The following is a 20,032-nucleotide window of genomic DNA, read 5'->3' on the forward strand; positions in this document are numbered from 1 at the left end:
TTTTCATTTTGTGAAAGACTTCTTTACTCAGTATGGGAACAGCCAACGGTGTACTGACATCACCCTTTGAGACAGAAAAATATATACTTCATCAACAAATTAAGACAGAGCCTACAAAACATTCTCTTAATCACATGTATAAATTACTAAAGAAAACAAAAAAACGAATTCAAACAGAGTTACAGTCTTTAAGCAAACCTGCCATTAATTGCACGAAAATATTTTTTTTAAGAACATATCAATTATTTGTTAGAGTTCAAGGATGATTCAGTACAAATATGGAAATATGACTAAATATTAAACTGTCCTGCAACACTATCAACTGCATGTGTAGACAATGAACATTAGACATGAGGTCCACATGGTCTGTCGTGACTCACAGGAGGTTCAAATGAAAGACAGCCATGGCACTCCACAGGTCTACAGGGAAACAAAAACAGAAAAAAATGATAAACACTCAGACAAAATGACTCAACACTCAATGCTGCTTTCAAATTTCCATTTAAAAGCATCATACAGTTCATGTCAGTGTTACAAAACACTATCCATGTCAGACATTCACTTCATTGTCATGCTGATTTAATTCTATATCATTACGAATATGATGGCAGTAAGGAAGAGAAAGATATTCTTTAATGTTTTGTTGGTTCAATTTAGTTTTAACCCCTAAAACAGAGCATAATTTAACTGTGATAAATTATTATACCAGTTTTGCTCCAATTTGATGTGTGGTGACAAACCTGAAACAATCCTAAGCAGAAAGATGATCAATGAGGACAAACACTGTTAACATCAGTGTTCTCCTACACTAGTCTACTTACTTTAACCAGTCAGAGAGGTTATGGAGTTGGCTGGCTGTGTGACCTTTTGCTTCACCTTCTGGTTAAATGCTTCGAGCTAGAAAATATAAAAGTGTACGAACAAGACAAAGAAAATCTTAGAATAGAGTGATTCATTATAAAGAAATAAAAACAACCGTAACAGGAAAACATTAAGAGCATATGGCCGAACAATGCAAAAAGTCATAATCATTATTTACTCACCGTCAGTGAAATTGTGATTATGTTATCATGTTTTTATATACTGCATATAGGTGTCATCTATGTCTGTTACGTCAATAGCTATTTATATTATGCCTAAAAACATAAATGGTGATAAATGGTGCCGCTTTGAGAGTCAATCAGACACCATCCCCCGTGACTCCGCTCACTTTCAACCCCAGTCCTCTGTAGTTATGAAGTCCTTTGAACGCCTTGTGTTGTCCCACCTAAAATCCATCACAGACCCTCTCCTGGACCCCTGCAGTTTGCCTACAGAGCCTACAGGTCTGTAGATGATGCAGTAAACATGGCCCTTCACTACATCCTCCAGCTCCTGGACTCCCCAGCAACCTACGCCAGGATCCTGTTTGTGGATTTCAGCTCTGCTTTTAACACCATCATCCCGGCCCTGCTGCAGGACAAGCTATCCCAGCTGAGCGTGCCTGACTCCACCTGTAGGTGGATCACAGACTTCCTGACGGACAGGAAGCGGCACGTGAAGCTGGGAAAACATGTCTCTGATTCCAGGACCATCAGCACCGGTTCCTCTCAAGGCTGCGATCTTTCCCCCGTTCTCTTCTCCCTGTACACCAACAGCCAGGCACCAGTCTGTCAAGCTCCTGACGTTTGCAGATGACACCACCCTCATTGGGCTCATCTCAGGTGGGGATGAGTCCGCCTACAGGTGGGAGATCGACCGTCTGGTGACCTGGTGCAGCCAGAACAGTCTGGAGCTCAACGCTCTGAAGACAGTGCAGATGGTCGTGAACTTCAGAAAGAGCACAGGCCCACCCTCCCCCATCATCCTGAGTGACTCCCCAGTCACCACTGTGGACTCCTTCTGCTTCCTGGGCACCGTCATCTCCCAGGACATCAAGTGGGAGCTGAACATCACCTCCCTCACCAAGAAGGCCCAGCAGAGGATGTACTTCCTGCAGCAGCTGAAGAAGTTCAGCCTGCCAAAGACAATGATGGTGCACTTCTACACCGCCATCATTGAGTCCATCCTCACCTCCTCCATCACCATCATCTGGTACGCTGCTGCCACTGCCAGGGACAAGGGCAGGCTGCAGCGCATCATTCACTCTGCAGAGAAGGTGACTGGCTGCAATCTTCCTTCACTTTAGGACCTGTACTCCTCCAGGAATCTGAGATGAGCAGGAAAGATTGCAGCTGACTCCTGCCACCCCGGACACAAACTGTTTCAGACTCTCCCCTCTGGCAGGAGGCTGCGGTCCATCAGGACCAAAACCTCTCGCCACAAAAACAGTTTCTACCCTTCTGACGCTAGCCCCATCAACAAGGTCCGGGTCCCCCACTGACACTACCCCCTTGCAAATAATAAACGTCTCTGCACAAGAATACTATTTAATTTCATATCACGCACAAACCTGGAATATTGCACACATTTGTTGTTAATTGTTAATCTATTGTCAATTTATATATTTCTTTGCAATATGTCTGCACTACACAAACCCAGAATAATGAACATGTTCTGCAAATAGTTGTTTTATTTTTCTCTATTCTTTTTATTATTCTTATACAACTCGCATTGTCTATTCCATATTTATATATTTCTACATTTATTTATATCAACTATATGTTTGTCTGCGTGTAGCACCTTATCACCAAAACAAATTCCTCATATGTGTTAAACACTACTTGGTAATGAAGCTCCTTCTGATTCTGAGAAAATACAAAAATAATAATAATAATGTTGAGAAATCCTCAATATTCCTGGGCCTGTATTTATCAGACATCTCAGAATCATTCCTAGGAGTCACGCTAAAAGCGATCTTAAAACACTCTTACCTCAGTGTGGGATTTGAGAGTAATTTACGAAGCTTACTTCTGTACAATGACTTTCCACAAGAAGGACGGTGATGTCGCTGTTTTATAACCAAAATTAATAAAATTTCTTAACTCTTATAATGTCTTATCCACAGTCTAACTCACCTGTCATCTACACTGTATTTTTTTAATAAGCCCCTAAATGCTGTCCGAGATTCAAGTGATTTCTTCAGCTAAGAAAGTTGATTAAAGGGTTTTACTGCTGGTCTGCAAATAGCAAATAAATTGCAGTCAGTTCCTACCCTAACACACGCGATAACTACAGGCCTGTTCCACAATTTAAACTCTTTCATATTTCCTGCTAACAAACGTACAGACGAGGGGGACCACAACTTAACCTATTAAAATGAGATGTATTAGGAAGCTGATTAAAACTCCACCAACCTTTTTCCTCAGGTTTGCCTTTATCTCCTCCTCCGTTGGATTCCGCTTTTCCTCTTCTGACTGCTCAGCTTCAGGCTCATCTTCGTTTCCCTGCGGAGCGTTCACCTTCTTTACAGAATCTGTAACCTGCTTTGCTGCCATTTTTAGTTGTTTCTTTTTCAATTTTTTCCGTTTCCACCTTAAACGACGTGTGTTAAAATTCCCCCGCCTCCTAGTCTTGCAGTCTGTGAGTTGCTTTAGACAGCTCTGAGTGGGCTGCTTAGTGCTGATGACCGTCAGGCAGCGACGGACAGAAGACGATCCAGTTTGGCCTTCACTTCTAGACAGGTCTGGATTCACAAGTAAGTTTACGTCACGAGTATTATGACGAGGGTAAACCGTGTTAGGTGCCATTACAGAGTTCGGATGGTAAGTGTTCTGCGGAACTGGAAACTTGCTGGGATAAAGGGAGGGAGGAATGGCAGCCTGAGCATACGACCAGTAAGAATCTGAAGCAGCATTGTAAGTGTCACTGTGGGGGGCACTGTACTGAGAGTACTGGGACAAACTGTAATCTAGAAATGCAGAAAAAGCAGCAGGATGGGGATACGTTTCGTTTTGTGGATATGAAGGTAGATAAGCGGAGGTTTCTTTTGAGTCTGTCCTGTCATTGCCTCTGTGCCCCTGTGCTTCTTTGCTGTCCTGGTTGCCGTCTTGGCATTTCAGTCCAGCCCTGCTATTGTCTCTGGAGCTGCTGCGTTCACACGTGTAAGGTTTCAGACTTTGTTTCGAATCTCTGTGGTGGGAGCGCTGACGGGGAGAGGGGCTGGGACTAACGCTTCTAGAGGTCGACCTTGAGGAGCAGCAGGAAGATGAAGAGGAGGAGGAGGAGGTGGAGGAGGAAGAAGAGGAGTCCCTGTAATTTCTTGGGGAGCCCTTCTGCTGACTCTCCTGCTCCTCTCTGCTGTCAGCCCTCACGCCTTCATGCTTCTTCCCATACAGCCTCTCCTGAGTCCGGTCTGCTAATTTACTCATCTCTTCCACTTCCAAGCTCAACCCCAGAGTTTTAAGAATGTTTTGGAGCTGCTCATGCTGCTCATTCACCTTTGGCTTTGGTTCTTCTTCTTTCCTTTTCTTTACTGCTGAGGGAGATTTGGATCGACTACTAGAGCCCAAACAGCGGTCTCCTCTGTATTTCTTCTTCTTGTCCTCATTAGGTAGGGAGAGCCTCTCACTGAGGGATCTCTCTCCACTGTTGGTCCGACAGCGGCTCAGCGGTGAGGCTCCACTGTTCGATCGATGGCTCTTGCTCCTGAAGGGGGGATCTGACTTATCCTGAATGTTCAGGAGCTCCTCACTCGAAGGAAGATCCTCACTGTCATCGTTGACAATCCTACTCAGCAGGTCCATGTCCACTCCTTTGTTGAGCACGCTGAGGAAACGTTGGAAACCCTGGTTGACGCGGTTCTTCTCCTTGGCGGGTGAAGTAACGCTTCGGCTTGGAGGAGGCAGTGGGACATCAGGGGGCTGATGGGACAGGTCAGATATACAGACAGATTGCTTATTATCAAAACATTCATTTCAACATGTCATGCTTTTCTACAGCTTATCTGACAGATGCTGTATTTTTTAAGGATGATACCGATATCAAAATTTGAGTTTTAAAAGATCTGATATTAATTTCTTCATAAACATATAAATAAATAAATTTGTGATGGGGATCCCTTAAAAAGAATTCCACTGACTAAGAAATCTGCTGAATTTTACAGTACTGATAGACAAACTAGGTAATGGTGACATTTTTGAAACTGCCTCAAAATATCTTTAACCCTTTTCAGACATGGAATACTTAACATTGCATTGCTTCATCTATCTGTTAAAGTGATGCTTTACGTCTTTCAGACAGAGATGTCTTTCTAGTTAATGTTCCTTACAGGTTAATTCAGATATGACACCACATTTACAGAAGGAGCCACAATATTTCCTCACTATTGGCGTCTGGTGCGCTCACGAGGCAGAGAAAGAGAGAGAGGGAGGCACTGCATCACTGATTGATTTGAAAACTTTAATTTGTTAATTGCTTTCTTAATTCCTATTTGCTCACATGCTGTATGTTAAGCTTTTTACATTTGTCCAAGCGGTTGGCATGAATGAAAAGTGAAAATGTAGGGAGAACTGTTTTTGAGACTGTTGCTGTGGTTGTACCAGGACTTTTTAAGAACTTTGGCTCTTTGACAGGGTTTCATAGTTTATTAAACTGATTTTATCTTCTTTGTGCATAAGAGATGACAATTAATTTAATACAATTTCATAAATTTATTATAATGATCTTAGAAGGTGAACAAGATACGCATTCTCTCTCTCTCCATCATGACTTAAAGGTTGAGTGTTTAAGTTTTAATGGCATCTAGTGGTGAGGCTTGCAAAACGCAATCAGCTCTCACGGTACATTCACGTTAGTGATGTGCGATACCACTTAATTCCTATCTGATCCGATACCAAGTAATACCCTGGCTGGTATTGCTGATACCAATACTTTGTACATATTTTATTTCTAGTTTAATGTGACCTCCCCTCTCCCGTTTCTGTATTTATGAGAGAAATAAGGAGTAGGGTAATAGCTGCTAATGACAAGACATCAAACTTAATATCATATAACTCATATTCTGTAATTATAATAAAAATATTCTGCTCAGAACTGCCGCTTCATAACATCATCCTATTATTTTGACTTAATCTCAGATGTTTAGCGAAGTTTGCAGTGTTGCCAAAGTACTTCACTGTCTTTGCGCACACATCACACACAGTGTCATTTTTACCTTCACAGCTAAAATAGAGCCAGACCTGACTGAATTTTACAGTCAGCCATAGTCAGTATTCAATCGCGGGAAATGTAAAGGTCTGCAGCGCCTCACTTCAAAGAAGCTCCGTCACAGAGCCGTAGAGCAAGCATGACTTTGACAGGCGGAAGGAAAAGTAGTTCCTATCAACCGAGTAGTTATAGCATCCTGGTGACAGTAAGATACTTATGATAAAACACACACTCACTCCAAATTACTGAGTTTAGATATTGATCCTTTTATATGAGCAGGAAACGTTGGTATCAGAAATATCGATACTTCAGGATCGATCCGCACAACACTAATTCACATGCTCCTCGGATGGTCCCATTTCCCGAGTTGTGAAGTCATTCTTCTAACTTCAGTGTGTTTTCATGTGCTCTTAAGTCTGAATGTGGAATCAACATGGATGCTACTACAAAGATGTGTTGGATTAACATTATCAGAGCATATAAACAACAACACGCAGACATCTAGTTCCCTCTACATGGACAGCAAATGAATGCACCGCTTTATAAGTATTTTTTAAATGGTAAAAAAAAGTTACACCATGTCTGTTAAATCCCACCATTTTTCTTAGGATTTACTTAGTGGGGAAAAATCCGTATTGAAGGCCTTACACTTCAGCGAGTTGTGTTATGTGTCAATGTCTGTTATTTTCTGTTTTAACTTCAACATGAAATGAACTTTCTCCACAAACATGTGATTGTGGATGGTTCTTTTTATGTGTTAACTCAAGGGCAACCTTTCCAGGGTATACCCCATCACTCAACCAGTGCATGCTGGGAAAGGTTTCAGTCCCCAGTGGCTCTGTGAAGGATAAGCGGGTGTAGAACACAGATGAATGTATCGGTATATTTAATGAAGTCCAATTTAAATTGTATTCAACTTAAGATGATGTGTGATTCAGTATCTTCTCTTATTGTAATTTTTGCACATTTTAAGTTGTTTACTTTGTTTAATTTATATGATTTTTAAATATAATGTAATATTGATTGCCATTTCCTACAAAAGGAGGCAATAAAATATTACAAACCTCCCTGTTTGTTGGCAAAACATAAGGATCCCTGCATCTCTGCTTCATCAGTGACTTCAGTCTGAGCTTCAGGGGATGGTCTTCCTGAAGCAAACCATCTTTGCTCCGACTGGATGAGCTCATTCTCTCTTTGGGAGAACGGACCTGAGCAGCAAAAGCGGAGGAAATACAGTATGTTAACTGAACATTTCTGAAGAATATTTCTCAGCTGGCTTAATTGATGTAAGTGAGAAAGGTAAGACAGGTCGAGCTTGGAGTAATTAGCTGACCGCACAAGTGTTCACTGACCTTCCAGCTCTAGTTATTTCTCTCATGAAACTGTCCTTGTAAGGGAGACAACAGTTACACTGATAAAGGTCAGACGTCAGGCAAGCAGATATCAGTGTGCTCTGGGAATCTGACAAGGTTGAGTCTTCCAAGAATGTTTACAAGAACTTCCTGGCTCCACAGATTAGAGTACAACTCATTGGGAGAGTTATAGATTGCAGTAAGACGTAGCATTGGAGTCTAAACATCAGATAGATTTGTTGTTCTAGGTTAAGGCCAGCTAAAGGTGACCAAATAGGGAAACTACAGGAAGCAGGGGGAAGACAGAAACTTGGTTTCATGTAGAACAGGACGTGTTCACATGTTGTATGCTGGCTATGTATCTCCTCGGCCGGGCTCAATAAACCACGCTATGTGAAGTCTTCATCAGTCTCTGAAACTTCTTTATCACACCTGAACCTGGCTCACAATATTTCTTTAACAAAAATCAGCTTGATGTTGTTGCAGACTGAAAAAACACTGTATGCTCAAGATGAATTAATGGCCTGAAACATCTGATTATTTCATCAATCCATCTATTACTCACCTTCGACAGAAAGCTGACAGGATGCCGTTGCAGCAAAATGACATTCACCCTGTCTTTAAGAGTTGCACCTTTGCATGCAGCTGATTGTTCATTACTAGAAAAGCCTGGCGGAGTCTCCTTCACAAATGGCTCCACTTTCTTCAGCGCAATAGCAACTTTCTTATGCATTATCCGCTCTTCTATCTCTCTAAGCTCTTTCCGCTTTCTTGTGAGCTCAGGATCCCCCTCATCCATTTGAAGCGGCTCTCCATCTGGGTCCTCGGCTTCTGACTCATTAATGTAAAGGTTATGTGAGGAAGGACTGAGTCCCTTCCATCCCACATTCACTCCCGTGCTGCTTTGTGGTTCATCAACAGTGTACCTTGAGTATTGGCAGTAAGTGTCCCAGTCATTAATAGTTTCTGAGGCAGTCTCCATACGGTTATTAAAACCACTCTGGTGATTTGGGTCCAAACGTCTCTGCAGTGTTCGAAAAGCATCTTCCCAGTCAAGTGGATTCATCCTTCAGCCAGACAGTTTATGAAGTCAGTACACGTTCTGTAAAATGGAAGAAATGTGGGTTAATTAGCACTGAGCTGTCTGCAGACTGTTACTTTACAGACAGTACGTTACCTCCTTCCTTAAAAGAAACTGTCATCTACAATCAGAACAAGCCCCCTGTTAACAAGAATCTGTCAGTTACCAAAGGCATTAACTAACTAAACAGTTAAACATTGTCTAATTTTGATGAAAGACAAAAGCTAGCGTTTGAAAACATTAAACATTATGTAAAATAAGTGATGTGGCAAATTAAGGACCGAACAAACAGCTAAACTGATTAACCGAACAGCAAAATCTCGTTTTGAAGATAGCTTAGCTTGACGGCTAACAGACTGTTTACCTACAACAGCTGCTCAAACAAACAAGCACTTCCTCTGTCGCATCGCGGGAACAAATGTGAAGGTTGTTACTCCGCAAACGTAATTCTTGAATAGTGAAATGCCGAAACTGAGCTTTGATAAACTCCAGCAGCAGAGGCAATGACAGGAGTTAATGTTAATTATAAATAGAGCTTGAACTGTAGTAGAGGGGCCATACTGCTCTCACTGCCTCGGTGGTGTTGAAATCTGAATGTTAACAGCGCCACCTTCTGGATGGAGTACCAACACGCAGGAATAATTCAAAGTTTAAGGTCACATGATTATAGATGTTTATGCAATTACCTGCAAACAAAAGTGGTGATCAGATTTTTTTTTTTTTTTTAACAAAAGCTTATAGTAATATTTATTAATAGTATCTGAAGCAGTACAAGAATTTGCATCAAAGATCCAACCTTCATCAGTCAGTTCTTCAGTTTCTAGCTTTTGAAGAGTGGTACTCTTAAGTATTGATTGACCTTCAATACTGGTGCACTGTAGGTCCATGCGAATTCTTGAAATGGTTGGCAGACCTTTACAGGCATCATGGTAAAAATCTTAGGAGACTATGGTATGGCTCAAATAATTTTTCAGGAGCTCTGCGTTCACCTCTCTGAGCTTGAAGGTATGGCAGAGATGAAGTGAAACTGATCAATTTTTAATTTTATAAGTGATAAATTTTGTCATTTATCAGTAATTGAATACCTGTGGTCATTAATCCTAATGTAAAGTTGTTTTTGTTTTCAGGGACTCTGCCTTACTCCTGGGCACAGTGAAATGGTGGTTAGATACTAGATGGTTTTTAGACAAACTATACTGTAAATACAGAGATTATATGCATGTAGTGATTAACCTTCTTTGTATAGAAATAGATGTGAAATAAGACACTAAGTGCTAACCATTTTCCAAAAGATGTAGTCTCCTGTACTATGTACAGGTCCATGACAAAAACTCAATGTGACATTTTGACTTTTGTACAAGGCAGTCCCATCCCACTTTTTTCCATGAAAATCAAAAGAATTGCACAGCCCTTCACAATTTACTTAGAATCATTGTGTTTAATATTATGCAATTCAAATATTTACACAATTTCCTGCATGTGTACACAAAGACAGAAAACACAGAAGCTTGAAGGATCATTGTGGGGGTTTTTTTAACCCTGGGCCTTATTTTCGACTACTTTGGTGTTGAAATTACCAGTAGGTACAGAGAGTTTTGGAATCCGTGCAGTAGATGGTTTAGTGAACCGGCTGCAATATTCCTTTGAGGCAATTGTGCCATCGTGCCCGTCACAATGAGGGTTTAAGGTGAAGAAGGTGTCATGAAAGGATCCCTACAATTAACAGCCAGTAGACATATGTGGCAAAAAGCAGCATTTTTGCCGGAAGTCAATTTGACGGGCAGAATTGACCCCGAGTACGTTGCAGCCACGGCAGCTGCAGCCATCTACTGCACGGATTCCAAAACCTTTTGTACCTACTAGTAAAAACCAAAATATGTGAAAATAAGGCCCGGGTTAAAAGATTTCCAAAATTATCCTTTAAATGACTCTTGTAGACGTAGATTACCCTCAGAAGACTTAAACAGCTGACTATGGCGCAATTTCACTAGGATAAAAGGCCTGTATCCTACGAGAGATCTCTGCAGACAAATATACTTTCAACAAAAACATATAACATCATGTTTTAACAAATTATGAATAAGAAAATTATAAAACAAAAGTTTTCAAAAATCAATTAACACTGTTTTCTTTAGCATGATATTGTATTGTTATAAGAACAGACTGAGCAAAACAACACCTATAGGTTTGTCTATGGTCAACAACTGTTCACTGTCGATTTCCTTATTTCTGGACTTGCTTTTTGTTGCTGCTGGACAGGTTGCTTGCGCATGTTCAATGCTGATTTAGTGTTTTGTTTTGTGGTTCAAACGAGACTCCCTGAAGGCCCAAATGCAGATTCAATCAGATTTCCCCCCTATGCAACTGTCTTCATCCCGGTTGTGTGGTTTCAATAACCTGCAAACAGCGGGGTCTTGACATGGTTTTAGGTTTCTGTATGGTGTTCAGAGGCTGAGGTGGATTAGTATCTGGAAAGTTAAAAAAGTGTGGCCGAGGATTACTCAGGTGTTGCGGGACTAAATGCCTCGTTTGAGCCAGTACAGCAGGGAACATGTTTAAAGGTGGGACGCAGGGGTAAGGGAGGAAGGGAGGCAGGCGAGGCAAGAAAAGCCCAGGTCTAACATGGGGCAGGTTAGGAGGCAGAGCTGGGTATGGCAGTGGAAAGCAGTTTACTGGAGAGTACATTGGCATCACAGGTGGAGGAGATGGCTCTGATAGAGTGTATGTAGGATTTTGAGAAAATGCTTGACATGTAGCAATGCTTTGCTGAGAGTTAGTTTCACAGTTTTTACTCTCCTGTAAAGTGCTACTGCTGCTATTCTGACCATAATCTACAGCTGGCTGTGCCTGTAAGCAGTTTACTGGAGAGTACACTGGCATCACAGGTGAAGGAGATGGTTTTGACAAAGTGTATGTTGGATTTGGAGAAAATGCTGGAGATGTAGCAATGCTTTGCCGGGAGTTAGTTTCACATTTCTTACTATCTGGTAAAGTGCTACTGCTGCTCTGCTGACCATAGTCTACAGCTGGCTGTGCCTGTACTTGGTGTGCCTGTGTTACATCCCTCTTAGCACTATAGGAGTCTTTTTTCTTGTAATATTCCCGAGTTGAAGGGCTAAAACTAGACCTGCTTGATGATGATCTACTTTGTGGTGTTGGTGAAAGCGCTCGCCTTGTGTCCCATTCCCTGCTTCCTCTACCATGGCCACGGTCACTATCCTTCTTTCCGTATAACCGCTCCTGGATCCGATGTGACATTTGGCCCAGTTCCTCAAATCCTAAATTCAAGCCAATAGCCTGCAGAACATCCTGCATTTGCCTGTGCTTGTGCTCATCTTCAGGTGTCAGTGTTATCTTTTCCATCACTGAGGGAGACCCGGATCTACTGTTGGAGCTTAAGTAGCTTTGTTCTCCCTCACCCCTTTGCAGAGACTTCTCATCAGACAGAGCGCCCCCATTTGGACTGAAGGACCTGTGACGAGGGTGTGGAGAAGCCAGTCTCTGGGATCCCTCGCTCTCACTCCAGTGGCTGGTATTTTGGTGGTTTTCCTGTGGTCTCCCAGCACAACTGGGAGACCACAGACGATCTGCAGTGCTCATGAAAGAAGTTGGAGACTGCGGTGGATCATCCACTTCTGTAGCGTTCTGATTCACTATCTTGGTGAGCATGGCGACATTCACACCCTTGTTGAGCACGTCGAGGAAACGCTGGAAACCCTTGGTTGACGACTTCTGCTCAGGAACAGCAGCAAATTGGTTGGTGACATCACTCTCAAAGGACTGATGGGAAACAAGGAAGGAACCACAGTTCATGGAAGTATTATCGGCATTCTTTAATACATTTGTAGTAACCTGCGAGAAATGTGTAAAAATCAAACATAGGACAACAGCCCTTTCTGTCCGAGTGAATTGGGGGCCTCTCGTATTTTATTTGACTTAACATGTTTTTTTTAGAAAAATATAGTGTTTTAATTGGCTAAGGTGATTGGTTCCCTTCCAAGCTGAAAAGCTAGCTCTTTCACCTTTCAGTGATTGGACCAAATCAAAAGACTAACATACAGGCGTGTCTGGGTGTTGCCAAGGCTACATTTGTAGCTCCACAATAGATTCAGCGGGTGTAATGTTGGTTGCTAGGGAGAAACCACATGTTTACATTCAGTGTTACTCACCAAAAAGCATTGTGTATATCCGTGATGAATGCATTTCTTTCCTCAAAATATTAGCCAAGGACATGTTTACTCATTAGCAGTCTTCTTCTCTGCCTTTGCGGGAGTATGACAGCATATCTTGGCGTGTTAGTGCCATCTGCTGATCAGCACAATAGTGTGAAAGAATTGCAAGAAATATGTATTGTGTGTCAACCCTATGTGCGCTGGTGCACGTCTGTAGCTCCACAGGGAACCTTTAAGGTGCATTACAGCTTACGGTGTATTCTTACAAAGACATTAGTAAAGCAATGTACATATGTTAGACAGCCGAATAGCTGTCTATTAAGAAACTCTAAACTGCATCACAGCTTTCGGTTGATGGTCACCTACAGCAATTTGTATGGTGTCCAATATCTGTTTTGAACTATAATGTATCTATGGACAGTGTCTCAGTATGGATCTGGTGTTGCAGTAAGGTTAGGTCAGAATGTAGGCACACTGCACATCTCCAGAATTAACGCTTTTTAGGGAAAAATGCAAATCGGGGTGCCCGAGCGGATCTGCCCGCACCTCTCACTGATGATAAAGGTAGTTCCTAACTGCCACATGTCAAATAAACCCACCTGTCCACTAGATCCATTCAGTGGAAAATGTGTTCTTTTGCTTTGACGATGATCCTCATGATCTGGGCTGTCATTCCTCTCTCTGGGTTTGGCATAACTCTGTTTAATATGGAGGAATATATTAATAAACATTTTTTAAAACAAACTGTCACAATCCTTGACATTAAGCAAACACATATTGTTTATTATGACTAACCTTTGTAGAGCGATCTTGTGATCGTGTCCTCTCTCGTGAACAGCCCCGGCTCCTTTCATGACCATCCCTGGCTTTGGTATATCCAAAAGACTCCCGGCAAGTAAAATCATCATGTTGTTCCCTGTAGGTGATCTCTTCATCTCGATATCGGTGTCTGGAGTCTTGAGGTGTTTTCCTGTATTTGAAATCCTCTTCCTGTGGTAGTGTATGTTTAAGGTTCTTGGTTATGTATGCACGTGAAAAATTGTCTGGTGACTTTCTGCTTGTTTTATCTTCAGGCTCACGCCTGTATCTGTATTCTTTTTCATCATCCTCTGTAATCATTCGCCTTTTCTTTTCAGAAGCAGCCCAATCAGGTGAAGACATGCGTCTCCTTACTGGGCTCTTTCTGCTCCAGTCTCTGTTCAATGGGTCTTTACTGTACAGCCTCTTGGGCGAGTCACTGTACTCCCTACTTCGGCTTGTCTTCTGTGTGCTACTTTGTCCATCCCCACCATATTTATGATAGGAATCACGCTGTACATCTCTGGGAGGTTCACGCCTTTCTTCCCATTTGTCATCATAATCTTCCCACTGCCTTGAACTTCTGTCACTGTGCTGCCTCCTGTACTCAGACCTGTTTGAGTACATAATTTCACAGCAACTCCACCAGTTTAGTGGATGTCAAAGACTGCAGAAAAAAAGAATATAAAATGAGCTGTAAAATCATGAGGTAAAGAATTAAAGATTGATGTGCCAAACCTTGATCAATCACTTATCTCACATGCACATTTTACTAAATAATAGTATTTGGTCTCTTACGAGCTCTAAAAGCATTGTGGTTCATCTGAGTGTAAGTTTGTCTTAACTGAAGGTAGTAATAATGATAATTATCGCAATATAATTTTCCTCAATGACAATATAATAAATGTTAAATATATTGTCAATAAATATTTGGTTTAATTCATTTGAATCACAGACAAATTAGCACTTAATATTTCTCATAAAATGTTTATTTTGGTGAAGAAAATGAACTGAAAAAATATTTACGAATCATATTTGTTGAAGAAAGGTTTTATCAAAGTAGTTTTGAATGTTCTACCTCAGCTTTGTTGAGTGATACGCTGTTTGGCACCAAGTGTTTGTCACATTCTGACCATAAAGAAAAGTTTAACCATATAATTAACCATCTGGTTCCTTCGATTTTCATTCAGGAGCAAAAAAACAGTCTTTAAATTTGAAAGAAATAATGATTTGACTTATATATCGTGATAATTATAGATATCGAATTGTATGAAATTATTTTATCGTGATAACATTTTTGGCCATATCGCCCAGCCCTAACTAAGGGATATCAAAGAAAATCAGTAAAGTTGCAAAGAATAAAACATTTCCATCACATCAGGGCTGTAAAGAAGAAAACACGGAGAACCTGCAGTTTACAGTTCATTCATACCCATGAAGATGTCTATTTGCCACTTTTAAGCAAATATAAACCTTTATGCGATTCTTGAAGAAAAGGAGAACCTCAAATATGTTTGAGGCTGTAGTGTTTGAACCCCTTCTGGTGACTGAGGTTTGCACTGAGCTTTGATGGAGAGGTTAACGCTTCGGTACCTTCTAACCTTTGGTTAGTCAGCTAACAGTCAACATTAGCGGTTTGCTAGTCCGTCAGCACAGAAGCTAGTTAGCTTTAGGTGCTACGAAAAGACCACAGTGGTAAATAATTATTAAGTGTAATTCCAGATCACAGCGACACATTTTGCGCACCCCCCGCGGCCTGGTGTTCAGATAAAGCAGCTAACGTTATAGCGAAAGCTAAACTGCAGTTTTTTCTTTTGGTAAACGTTGGCAATACTCACGTTAGCGTTGGGTAACGTTAGCAGCCTAGCGTCACATTAATGTTACCTTTTCCCGCTGGACAACTCCGCTTTCTTTAATCAGGGGGGAAACTGCTGGAACTAGGCTTGACAATTCGTGCAAGTCCTAAAAACAAACTGTCGAGCAGGTTAGGATTTGTAACCAGATTTCACCGGCGGCGGCGGCGGCGGCACCAAGGTGTTTGGGTTTCTACCTCCTCCGCTCAGAGAGAGAGGATTTAACTTACCGCCACCTGCTGGATGGAGTGGGAACTATCCGCTGCTGCTTCTTCTTCTTCGGAACTTATTGACGGTTGACTAACCACCCTAAATGTGCATTAGCGCCACCTACTCAACTGGGGTGGAGCGGTAGACAAACAGCAACAAAATCCACTTTTTATTCGTTAAACTGGTCCAGAGATTTTTTGACAGTGAATTTACACGCACAACTTCTTAAACTTAAAAGTCACTCATAGATAGTTTATTCTGAATGTTTGTTTGTCTTACAGGATCAGAAACAAATGTCCCTTACTGCTGCTGTCAAATCATCCATGCAGTTGCTTTATCGATATGAAATGTCTATATGGGGCAGCTCCAGGATTTTTCTCTAGTTAAAAGATCACTTCAGTCTTTTCTATTGGTTTCTGATTTAAGGATAAGGTGTTCAAATTTCTCAAATTATAACAGAGCTGCACATTAGCCTATTAAAGAAATAATGCTCTGTTTCTTTTTACAGTAGGGAGGTAGTAGTGACTTTTGTTCATAACATCAAAATAATGTATACTCCACAAAGATTTCTATTCATATCCAACTAAGTCAGATGATGATGATACTGAAAGTAAATTGAAGTATGGAAACAGAAATATTAAGGCTGCACATTGTTGGTAAAACATCACAACATTTTAGGCCAAATGCCTCAGTATCAATAATGTGACAGTATTTTACGGTTCTTATGTCGGTTTACCCCGCACACACTGCACCACTAGGGTGGCCAGAAAGACTACAACGCACTCAGGACAGATTATGCACATTCTTTATTAGATCTTTCCCTACAGGGAGCCATCAAATGAAACCCCATTCATTTGCAACAATAAACAGAAAGTTAAACAAATGCCATACTCACAGTATTTGTGCAACGTCACACAGCTCTACATAGGCGCCTGTGTAGTCTACATCATTATACTCACTAATGAGGTGCAGTCATTGCTCCCTGGGTGATACAGATGATTAGTATGCATTGATCACAAGTGCAGTTTAGACATTTAGTCTGTGTTAATGATGGAATGGTGTCAGGGATGTGTGTTGCGTGCGTGAGGCGGAGGCCAAACAGACGAGAAAAACAGAGTTTTTAATCAGTCCCAGGGCCTTGTCCTGCCACTCTGCGAGTGCTAGAGATGTCCACGTGAGGGCACTGCAACAGAGGACAGTTAGACACAGCACAGGTTAAGAGCTTGTTTAGCTTTGCTGGGAACAGTCACATAGTTTATTATATTGTATCATTACATTACTGTAGGTGTACAGTAATGTAATGATACAATATAATAAACTATAATGTCGACAGGTTCCTATGTGTATATAGGTACTTCTGCACTATTTTGTGTCTTAAATTCACTGTTACTTGTGTGATTTTGTTTTTATACATATTGTTTGAGCATTATTGGAGAGAGCCTGAGAATTAAGAATTGTTTTGCGATATTATATATTATTCCTTTTTTTTAAATAAAATGCGTCATTATAAATGAAGCATCGTGGTGCTAAAAAGATGCCCCGGCCCACAAATTATGTTCTCCACACAGATAACATGCTTGTCTGGTACAGACCCCAGCAAAAAACACTTTTTATATATTTTTTTCAATTAAAGTGAAAATGCAAAAATTTCCATTCCCAGTAAAATCTTTCAAATCTTTCAAAATAATCGCAATATGATTTTTAAAAATATATATATATATATTTTGCATATCATTCATCCCTAAATTGAACTTGAACTTTCAAGTTGACCTTATGACCTTGCTGACAAGATGATTGTTAAAATCGCATTTAACTAATTTTGCAGATTAGAACTTTAACAAGCTCACACTGCAGGATCATGGACAGGTCTGTTCAGATTTCAGCAGTAAAACTCCTTGTAATTGTTCTCACAGGTCTCACACTCAGGACACAAGATATTTAAATCCTCAGTACCGGCACAATCTGTTCTTTTTTCCCCAGACAACTGCACCCTCTCCATGATTAATCATCATCATATCGGGTTTGAATCAGACGCTATATTATGTACTTTGCTCTGAAGATATGCAGAGATGCTGCCAAGTTAACATAATAATGACTGACTTTCTGACTCCTGCAAAAGCAGAGCTCACCTTTTTCAAGGTTCTTTTTACACCATTTTCTACTGGTTTCTGACCTGAACATATACTGACAATGTATTCTGTATTGCTTCTAGAAGTCATTGTATTGTCATTGTCATGCATAGTCATCACTATATTATATATAATCATCTCTTAAGGGTTTCTCGGCTCCAAAGATGCAGTTTGAAGTTTCCCCTTAACAACAAAAGCACATTCATGCACGATAAAACACCAATCACAGCTGCTGAAGCCTCCCACCTCCTCACTGGTAGAACTTAATCTCTGTGTCCACGCAATCAAAAAACAAGTCCCCCAGTTCTTCTCCTGGTAACTCTCCTCTTAGCATGGCTGTAATCTCGCTCAGACACTGCGACTCCAGGTCCCTCAGAACCTCATAGACTGCAAACCCCTCGTCCTGACACAGAGAGAAAAAGACAGAGAGATGTCAAAACAACAGCAACACCTGGGTCCAACAGTACTTGCATGTAGAACCTGCTTATTCAGGGCAGTCATTTGATGAAAACCTATACTACTAAAAATATGTTATATACCATGTCCATTTACAAGAATACAGATCTTTGCCTTTTGAAAGTCCAGAGTCTAATTCAACCAGACGTCTGTGGCGGTAGGTGCAGACTTAATGACAGCAGTTGCACACCTGCTGTCACGCACCTCCATTTCCTCTACATGCTAATCTGGGTTTTTATATACTCTGCTGCTCACCAAAACAACAGGCAATAGTCGTGTCCCAATTACACACACAGGAAATTATGCTTACATGCACCAAAAAACATCGACCAGACTGCGCCTGAGAAGAACCTTACTCTACCTCAGTTATTATATAATAAGCTCAATGCCGGTCATTATCTGACACTGACTAAACAGCTTCATTGGAAAATGTCACTTTGTTTTGAAGTATTATTGCCTCCCAGGATTCTCATGTTGGCGTTGCACAGTGTAATAATGATTGAAACCCTGCTCTTTGGCTTTGAGTGTGTACTCGTAACATGTTTATGTTTAGTCTACACTCACGCCATGTGTCTTGTCTACTAACTGTGAGGTCCTGTTGTGTTTGCTCTGCACTGGGAGTGTCAGTCCTGTGCGGTGCAACTCGCCTATAATTTGTCAGCAACAACTGACCAAGTTCAACTCTGAATAAAAATTATTCTGCTTTGGTTGTATAGTAGTATATTAGCCTAGAATTTGTCTGGAACCTCATTTTTGATTTCCAAGGGGCGCAGACCAAATTGCATCTGGGAGCAATTGGATAGACCAACAACCAATGAAAGCAATGAAATGTGACCACCTAAAAATATGTAATACCATGTACATTTACAAGAATACAGAGCCCACCCTTTGCCTTTTGAGCCCCGAGTCTAATTGAATCAGACATCTGTGACGGGAGGAGCAGACTTAATGACAGTAGATGCACAACTCGTGATCAGTTGGTAAAGTAAACTTTGACCAAATCCTGTCAAAAGTACTGCAAAAACATCTTTCTTATCAACAAAAGCCTAATGTTAGCCTGTAACAAAAAGGTTAATTTAGCTAACAGCTAGCTCACTAGGGTTGGCTATAGCAAGCTAGCTTTTCCCCTGGTTTGTTGAAACATACAGTAGGTACCAAGTAAAATGACTTCAGTTGTTGCAACTGCAGCAATTTAACATTAGCTAGCTAATGACAGTGTTAATGAATAACTGTCGAATTGACTTCAAACCTAATTGTTAACATTGACCGGCTTTCATACCAGGAACCGGTCCAAGTCGGCTGGAAATCTGTCAGAGCAAATAAAACATGAGCTCGCAGATTTGTCTGGTTCCCAGACTAGATGTATATGAAATGAATATGAACTTCCAGCTCTGCCAGGATCTGTACAGGACTATCATTGACCTAGGTGATCATCAATGCCCACCGGGTTGGTCTCCATGGTGTTCAGCGCCACCTGATGGGCCTTGTACAGGTCATGTCTGCGGTCCACCTGGCTCTGAAAGCGAGGCTGCTTCCTGACAGGGTCATCTGGGCCGAACTGTGGAGAGACCACTCTCAGCACTGGGGTGGAACAGTCCGAGAAGATAAAAGGCTTGAATATAGACCTTCCGGGGTACGGGTGGGGCGGGTTGGCAGGGAGGGGAACAGGAAAGAGAAAACAGACTCAGAAACTCCCATAACCCAAAGTGAAGACAGAATGCAGGAAAAGCAAAGTGGAGGAGGGAAAGAATGTTAGGATCTCTGCTGCAGTGGTCTAAACACGGTCATTGAGGCACTATGAAACATGTTTTGCAAACTTTTAACATATATATTAAAGTTTCTTAGAAAAACTATGTATTTTAATCCTAATTATATTGTTCTTACGTAAAAACATATAAGTTCTGAGATAGAGTTT

General features: G+C 41.1%; 2 protein-coding genes across 7 annotated transcripts in view; both read right to left on the reverse strand.

Annotated features, from left to right (window-relative positions):
• LOC123969365 (zinc finger protein 318-like) lies at positions 1 to 15,531 on the reverse strand. Of its 6 annotated transcripts, none has more exons than XM_046046700.1 (7): positions 13,467 to 13,481; positions 13,271 to 13,369; positions 7,984 to 8,520; positions 7,131 to 7,274; positions 3,276 to 4,781; positions 822 to 897; positions 1 to 420 (listed from the first exon to the last, which is right to left on the reverse strand). In XM_046046700.1, exons 3-6 carry the CDS (start codon positions 8,482 to 8,484, stop codon positions 823 to 825), a joined length of 2,226 nt encoding a protein of 741 aa, XP_045902656.1. In that variant the 5' UTR covers positions 8,485 to 8,520; positions 13,271 to 13,369; positions 13,467 to 13,481; the 3' UTR covers positions 1 to 420; position 822. The 6 variants fall into 6 exon arrangements, with proteins under 6 accessions (XP_045902656.1, XP_045902654.1, XP_045902655.1 ...); XM_046046698.1 differs by lacking the exons at positions 13,271 to 13,369; positions 13,467 to 13,481 and adding an exon at positions 8,864 to 9,084 and having other exon boundaries at positions 1 to 64; positions 381 to 420; XM_046046699.1 differs by lacking the exons at positions 13,271 to 13,369; positions 13,467 to 13,481 and adding an exon at positions 8,868 to 9,084.
• Positions 15,532 to 17,911: 2,380 nt separating this feature from the next.
• scrn2 (secernin 2) overlaps positions 17,912 to 20,032 on the reverse strand; it is a 16,535-nt gene continuing 14,414 nt past the window's right edge. Inside the window, exon 8 of the mRNA XM_046046735.1 lies at positions 17,912 to 18,064. Within this exon, the coding sequence (XP_045902691.1) occupies positions 17,912 to 18,064 (153 nt within the window). The remainder of the gene's footprint in view (positions 18,065 to 20,032) is intronic.

This window comes from Micropterus dolomieu, linkage group LG04 (assembly GCF_021292245.1).
Source record: "Micropterus dolomieu isolate WLL.071019.BEF.003 ecotype Adirondacks linkage group LG04, ASM2129224v1, whole genome shotgun sequence".
Classification (NCBI taxonomy): Eukaryota; Metazoa; Chordata; class Actinopteri; order Centrarchiformes; family Centrarchidae; genus Micropterus; species Micropterus dolomieu.

Excerpts from the sequence above, each read along its gene's own strand:
- LOC123969365 (XM_046046700.1), bottom strand. The coding sequence starts at position 8,484 with ATGAATCCACTTGACTGGGAAGATGCTTTTCGAACACTGCAGAGACGT. Across the intron at positions 7,275-7,983 it reads CTGTCAGCTTTCTGTCGAAG|GTCCGTTCTCCCAAAGAGAG; the intron begins GTGAGTAATAGA and ends TTTGCTGCTCAG. Across the intron at positions 898-3,275 it reads AGGCAAACCTGAGGAAAAAG|CTCGAAGCATTTAACCAGAA; the intron begins GTTGGTGGAGTT and ends TATATTTTCTAG.